Source organism: Nothobranchius furzeri, chromosome 10 (assembly GCF_043380555.1).
Source record: "Nothobranchius furzeri strain GRZ-AD chromosome 10, NfurGRZ-RIMD1, whole genome shotgun sequence".
In the NCBI taxonomy this organism is placed as follows: Eukaryota; Metazoa; Chordata; class Actinopteri; order Cyprinodontiformes; family Nothobranchiidae; genus Nothobranchius; species Nothobranchius furzeri.
Genome location: NC_091750.1, coordinates 39012089 through 39019588, shown reverse-complemented (window position 1 = coordinate 39019588; position 7500 = coordinate 39012089). Strand labels below are relative to the sequence as shown.

The following is a 7500-nucleotide window of genomic DNA, read 5'->3' as shown; positions in this document are numbered from 1 at the left end:
CCCGGCTACGTGTGGACAGGGCCTTAGTTTGAACAGTGTTTCAACGCACCTGATTTCAATCAGTAGCTCATTAACAGGCTTCTGCAGAGCCTGATGAGCGGCTGCACAGGTGTTTCAACCACTGAATCAAGTCTGTTGGAACAGAAAACCCACAAAACCTGCTGGATACCGGCCCTCCAGGACCAGGATTGGGCACCCCTGATTTAAGTGAATAGAAGCTGAAAAAATAGGAATGAACTTTAGCAAGACTGTGGAAAAACACCAGAAACTACAGAGAACGAAGAAATTGATCAGCCGACTCACCCAAAACCCTCCAGTGAGGTGTCAAACTCCACAAACGGCGGTGTGACAGCTGACCCGTGCAGACGGATGTCATGGGGTGTCGTCATGGATACCAGGCACTTGACTCTGGTGAGGGGCACCGTGCTGTCCTCAGCGGAGCGCACCAGGCTACGGCTAATGCGGTACTGGTCGTTGTCCTCCGCTGGCGTAGCGAAGACGCTGTCAGGGCCGAAGCCCTCCATGGATAACGTCATGCTGTCTGTGGAGACAGAACCATCAGGTCCGGTTCTAGAAGTGTTTGCATCACACTCTCATTAAACACCGACTTGCTCTGGGGGCTGACTACAACACAGGGTTCCTACATCAAACTCAAGAACTTTCAATGAATTGTCAAGCTTTCCCAGCAGCTTACATGATTTACACACAAGCAGGTCTGTAAAACCACAGCTAAATGTACCATTTTTACACCTTAAAGTTCCAGACTTTTCAGGGATTTCAAGCGCCGAAGCTGTGTTTTCTACTACAGTTACAGCTGCAGATGAAAAGTGACCAGCAGGGATGTAATTTTAGAACTGAAATGGCCGTTTTTAACCGACGGTTTTAACGAGCATCCTGATTCAGGACCAAATAATCCCTGATGCGGAGTGCTGCAGCTAATACAGGAGGCTTGTGTTCCAGCAGGAGCTGCTAGCAAAGAGCAGTAATTAGTGAGGATTTAATATCCGTGATCAGCTGGAGCACACACATTAAACACTTAAGGCCTGATGAGGAGCCCAGATCACACCGACTGCTGTTAACAGAACACAAACAAACAGCATCAGATCCTTGTTAAAGAGCAAGTCACCCCCTACCAGAGTATTACTCCACTCCCACTTCCTGTTTGAAAAATGCAACAAATGCTGCTGCCTGGCAGACTGAGAGGGCGGAGCCGCTAACAAATACACACACACACAGGCTCACAACATTGTGACGTCATAATGTACCATCTAACATCATAGTGTACTTCTTAGCCAATAGCGATGGCAGATTTAAATTCAAATGCAGTGCAGAGTTTTTACCTGGCGATGGTGCAACACTGACAGTTCTAGACAGAAAATTAACATTTTAAATAAAATGCAAAACTATTGACTACACGTGTCTGCAGCACGATTAGACACGTATTTATATAGTTAATCAGAAAAAACATGTTGATTTGGGGTGACTTGCTCTTTAAAGAGAAGGGTTGTTTATGACAGTTGTAATTCCACTTTCACCCAGTAGGCCGGAGAAGCAGGAAACTGTTTAGCGTCACTTTAAAGTTTTACCCTGGAATACAACTTCCTCCCAGCAGGAAGCGTCCGTCTACCAGATGAAATGATTGCTTCTTCACAGAAGAATGGTGTGCAGAGAAATCTTCATCTCAACAGATTATTACACAAAGCTGCTGCAGACACAAGTCCTAATGAATTATTCAGAGTCCACGGCTTAAAGAGCAAGTCCCTCCAAATCGACATTTTTTTGCCGATAAACCATATAAACGAGTGTCTGATCTTGCTGTAGACAAGTGTAGTCAATAATTCGGCACTTTAGTGCATCTTAGTTCAAATTAAAATATTCTGCCTAAAACTGTCAGCGATGCACCATCGTCAGGCAAAAACTCTGCACTGCATTCGAATTTAAATCTGCCATCGCTATTGGCTAAGAAGTATCCTAGAACGTTAGCTGGTACCATATGATGTCACAATGTCATTGTGAGCCTGTGTGTGTGTGTGTGTATTTGTTAGTGGCTCTGCCCTCTCGGTCTGCGAGGCAACAGCATTTGTTGCATTTTTCAAACAGGAAGTGGGAGTTGAGTAAGAATCTGGTAGGGGGTGACTTGCTCTTTAAGAATCCAAAACCCAAACCATTACTGAGTCACAGCTGGGCTTTTATACACTTTATTGTGTCGTCATATTTAGCAACAACTACTCAGATGATGTTGTTTGTTATTCATAATCCATCATCAGTCAGAAAACAACTCAGCTGTCACAATTATGACATTATTGTTCTATTGTATTATCCAGCTGTGGCTCTCAACAACTTGCTGCTGTGGAACGAAGATAAAACAGAGCGAACAGTGTTTCTGCTACTGATTTGGCGCTCAACCATAAGCCACATGTCAGAAACCTTGGTGTCTTCTTTGATGAACACATGAATTTTCACAAGCAAATCAATGCGGCAATGAAGACGAGCTCTTATCGACTTCAGGCTGAAACAATTACTGAACTGCTCAGTCCTGGAAAAGGTCCTACAGGAGTTCACGTCTCGATTCCTGTAAAGCCCCGTGTGCTGGTGTGTCTACGTCCTCCGTCGCTCGTCTTACGCTGGTAGAAAATTCTGCAGCACGTCTCCTCACAAACACACCTAGGTGGAGCCATTTTAACTTTAGCTTGCACTGGCTCCTGGTGTCGAGGCCCCGCCTACCTTTCTGACTGTCAGCAAACATGATCCACCAGGTCCACGGGTATGCTTACTCTCAAACTTCCTCGGTCTAGACTCAAGCACTGGGGCGACTGCTCTTTTTCAGTGGCGGCTCCTGCACTCTGGAATAAACTTGCTGATGACCTGCGTTTGACCTCTGATTTGTTTATTTTCAAACACAAACTTAAAACCTGCCTTTTCCAACAGGCGTTTATCAATAAGGAGCCTCTGCATCTTGCACATGCTGCGTTTTATTGTCCTGTTGCTGTTTTACACCTGCTCTTTCCTCTTTTAGCCACTGGCTTTAAGGTTCGGTGTCTCATCTTGTAACCTCAGCTTTATGTCCTACGGTATTCTTGCTTTTCTTTCATGTAAAGCATTTGGTCACTTTCCTTCCATGCTACATGGTACCAGTACTGATTGATTGAATTATTAGGCAACAATCTGATTTTAGTTGAACGTGAATCGAGTAAAAAACTATTTTCCTCCAACACTGTGTACGCCCAACAGAAATATTACGGACAGACCAGGAAAGCCGTTTTCCCACAGCTGGGATGAGAGTCACTACTTACTCCTCATCTCAACGTCGTAACCCAGAGAGCTGGGCTTGTGGACCCGGTACTGCTTCAGGAGCTTCTTGTCCCAGGCGCCACAGTTCAGCGGGTTTCCAAGGCGTAAAAATTCCCTGTAGAACAAAATGATCTGGATGTGAAAAATAAAAATACAAAGTGAAGAAATCCTTTCTGCTGCTGCTGCGGAGGTTTGCTTTAGGAAAGACGTCCTCTCTCGCCAACAGAACGACACTATTTATGGTTGTTTTTTTGCAAAAGTCCGTTTTCATCTGAGTGTGAGCTGTAACTGATGCTTGTGCTAGAAAAAGGTGAAACACGCTCTGATGCATCTGATTTACAACATTTATAACATCCACCAGCTGCTTCTAGTAAACTCAGAAGCATCTAAGTGAGTTGGACGAGTCAGGATGTGTTTCAGACTCGGATCAGTGAGTCCAAGTCTACGTGTGTCTGAGAAGGTCCGTGTCCTGCATCAAAGCGCCAGGTCCGCTCCTGGGACGAGTCCAGACCACGTGACCGGGACAGAAAGACTCTGGAGCTTTGCTGCAGCGCTGGAGGCAGAGCAGAGACCTCATGAGAGGAGGAGGAGGAGAGATGCAAGAGCAGAGAGAGGAGGAGGAGGAGGAGGAGGAGGAGGAGGAGGAGGAGGAGGAGGAGGAGAGATGCAGGAGCAGAGAGAGGAGGAGGAGGAGTGATGGAGGCCGACATTTACACCCTGAATTATGGACCCCATCAGACGGGCCTTATTTACATATGAAAACCCGACCGCCCATCTCGCTGAAGCAGTGACGCAGGAAATGAGGAGAGCTCTGATTTGCCGGCCACCTCCTGCTGAAACCCATCAGAACAGATTAAACATACAAATGTTCGGGTTGGTACCGGAGTGCCATTGGCTGCAGGGCCTGCGAGGCCAGCCTCTCAAACATCCTCTGCAGCGGCGGGTGAAGCGGGTGATCTTCATCGCAGAGGGCCTGGCTGCAGCGCTGCAGCAGCCGCTGATGGAGGCAGGCTTCACACAGCACCTGCTGGTTCCTCTCACTGTTCACCAGGAGCTGCAGGATGTTGGCCACGGCCAGCTGCAGGTCCAGGGCATGCTGGACGGGGGACAGGAGAAGGAGACGGCTCATTTAGGACACGTAGGGATCTTAATCGTGGATGTTGGGGTGATATTTTGCGTCAAAGACAGAGATGCGACGAGGTTGCTCCTGACAAGGTGTTTATAACAGGAAATCATGTAAATGAAGCTGCTTTTAAACCAGTCTCTACACCGAAATATGAAAGCAGCTTTCACAGGAAGTTGCTGCTTTCTCACCTCTGGTTGTTTGTCAGAGGAGACGGAGGGAAGGAGGTCCAACATGGCTAGGACGGCTCCCGGGTGGATGACCACCATGTCAGATGAGGAGGAAACAGACGCTGGATGGGAGGGGTTAGCTAAGTGGTGTTTCAGGTCAGTCAGGGCTTTGATTGGGGGGGGCGGGCCCGATGTGCCGTGGTAGCCGTGTCTGGGAGGCGGAGCAAAACACAGGATTACATCATTATAAAACTTCAACACACCTGAGAAAGTTAGATCTGTTAAGTATCCACCCGTAACCCAGGGAAAAGCAGCGAGTCAGCAACATTTTAGCTGTTAGCATGAGTCAGCAATTTCATCAGAGCAACCAGGAGGAGATCCACCCTGCTCTGTGCAACTACACGTAGCAGGTGTGTTGTTCCCCCAGTGGTTTATAATCTGATGACTGCACAGAGATTATCCATACAGCATGTTGGTATCAGCTGTCTAAAGGGTGCTGAGGTAGGAAGTCACAGTTACCGCTGTTGGAGGTTCCAGGTGTCTGTGGGACGTCTTTTATCCGCACGTAGGACTGGAGACCCATTTATTTAAAGAGCTAGTCACCCCCATTTTTTTGCTGATAAACTATATAAATTAGTGTCTAATCGTGCCGCAGACACGTGTCGTCAATATTTTGACACTTTAACGCAACTTAGTTCAAATTTTAATTTTCTGCCTAAAACTGTCAGTGTTGCGCCGTTGTCAGGTATAAACTCTGCACTGCATTAGAATTTAAATCTGCCATAGCTATTGGCTAAGAGGTACCCTAAAACATTAGCTGGTACCTTATGATGTCACAATGTCGTGAGCCGGTGTGTGTGTGTGTGTGTGTGTGTGTCTGTTAGCGGCTCCGCCCTCTCGGTCTGCCAGGCAACAGCATTTGTTGCATTTTTCCAACATGAAGTGGGAGGGGAGTAAGACTCTGGTAGGGGGTGACTTGCTCTTTAATGCTGCTTTTATCCAAATCTTTTATTTTCTGATTTTTAACTAGAATTTGTAATCACCTTTCCTTTGTTTTATGGTATTTTATAATGTAATGACTTTATTTGTCTGATTTTAATTTATTTCTGTTTTCATATCATCATGATTTTGTGATTTGTTTGTTGTCTTTTGATCTATGTGACGCACATTGTGACTTTCTGTCTGTAATGAGTGATATAGAAATATAATTTACTTCCTTATACAAAATAAAACGGGACAGCATCCTATGGCAACAATTACAGCACAAAAGAGGCTCTTATCTAAGTCAAACTACAAAGACAAAAGAGCTAGCAGCTGTGAACGTTTAAGAATAATAAACTTTATAAAAGTTTCTAAATGACATTCAAGCTGGATTAGCAGAGAGGGAGGCGGCCTACAGCAGCTTAAGCATTCGTACACCTCACACCTTACAACCAGAACATTAGATGTTTGACAGAAGTTTTCAGAGGTAGAAGTTGAATGAAACTGAAACATGGTTTTGAACACTTTAGCAAATAAAATCAGAAAATGGTGCATTTGTGTCCAGCCCTCCTGTCCAGACACCTTTCGCTGTAATCACAGCAGCAAGCCTTTTGGGGTATCTCACCCAGCTTTGCACACCTAGTAGAGACTGACGGTTTTGACCATTTCTCTAAGCTAAAGAGCTCAGACTCTCCCAGATGGGATGGAGAGCATCTGTAAACAACAACTTCTAAATCTTGGCTCAGATGCTCAGTGGGATTTAGGTCTGGACTTCATCGGGCCTTTCTAACACATGAATGCACGGCACCTGCATGAGCAGAAGCCAGGTACCGTTTCTTCTGACCCAAACGCTCGACCCTTAGTATCGGTCAATAAAGGGGTTCAATATTCCACCTCGTTACCAAGACCAAGTGCACACCTTTTTTCAACACATCTGCAGTAGTCTCTAGTAGGGGACTGTTCTGTTCTGGTCCTGTCGGACCTGACTGCAGCCTTTGACACTGTTGACCATCACTTGCTACTGGAGAGGCTCAGACACTGGGTAGGCCCATCAGGAACTGCTCTGGAGTGGTTCTCCTCTCATCTTTCTGAGCGCTCCTTTTCTGTGGCCGTCTCCAAGTTTAGGTCCTCCACCACCTCCCTTACCCATGGTGTCCCACAAGGTTCTGTGCCGGGGCCTCTGCTCTTCCTCCTCTATCTGCTTCCTCTTCAGCACATCCTGAGCTCATTCAAAGGAATACCCTACCATCCTTATGCAGATGACATCCAACTGTACATCTCCTTTAAGCCCCATGAGATGTCTAAGCTGCAGCTGTTACACACCTGCTTAGACTCTATCAAAACCTGGATGGTGGGAGCTTTCTACAGCTGAATGAAGATCAGACTGAGATCCTCATCTGTGCCCCAGACAAGCTGGTTCCCAAAGTCAGAGACTCTCTTGGTCAGCTTGCTTCTCACACCAAACCTTCCATCAGGAATCTTGGTGTGACCTTTGACCCAGCTCTCACCCTGGATTCTCATGTCAGTTCTCTTGTTCGCTCTTCCTTCTTCCATCTCAGGAACGTTGCTAAGCTGAGTCCCATTCTGTCCCACTCTGAACTTGAGACAGTTCTCCACACCTTCATCTCCTCACGCTTAGACTACTGTAACTCTCTTTTCACGTGTCTGAGCAGAACCTCCCTGAACCGTCTACAGGTGGTTCAGAACGCCTGTGCTCGGCTTCTGACCAAGTCCTCCAAACACACCCACATCACCCCACTTCTCCTCCAGCTTCACTGGCTGCCAGTCAACTTCAGGGTTCATTTCAAGATCCTGGTTCTGGTCTATAGGGCCTTACATGGACAAGCACCATCTTATATTGGTGATCTTCTTAGTCCCTACACCCCCAGCAGGTCCCTGAGGTCCAGTGACCAAAGCCTACTGGTTGTGCAGCAC

General features: G+C 46.5%; 1 protein-coding gene across 9 annotated transcripts in view; it reads right to left on the bottom strand.

Annotated features, from left to right (window-relative positions):
• wdfy3 (WD repeat and FYVE domain containing 3) overlaps positions 1 to 7500 on the bottom strand; it is an 80901-nt gene that overhangs the window by 33150 nt on the left and 40251 nt on the right. For all 9 annotated transcript variants that reach the window (XM_054730395.2, XM_054730396.2, XM_054730390.2 and 6 more), the window contains 4 exons: positions 4606 to 4795; positions 4173 to 4387; positions 3294 to 3406; positions 304 to 541 (listed from right to left, as the gene is read on the bottom strand). In XM_054730395.2, coding sequence (XP_054586370.1) covers positions 304 to 541; positions 3294 to 3406; positions 4173 to 4387; positions 4606 to 4795 — 756 coding nt within the window. The remainder of the gene's footprint in view (positions 1 to 303; positions 542 to 3293; positions 3407 to 4172; positions 4388 to 4605; positions 4796 to 7500) is intronic.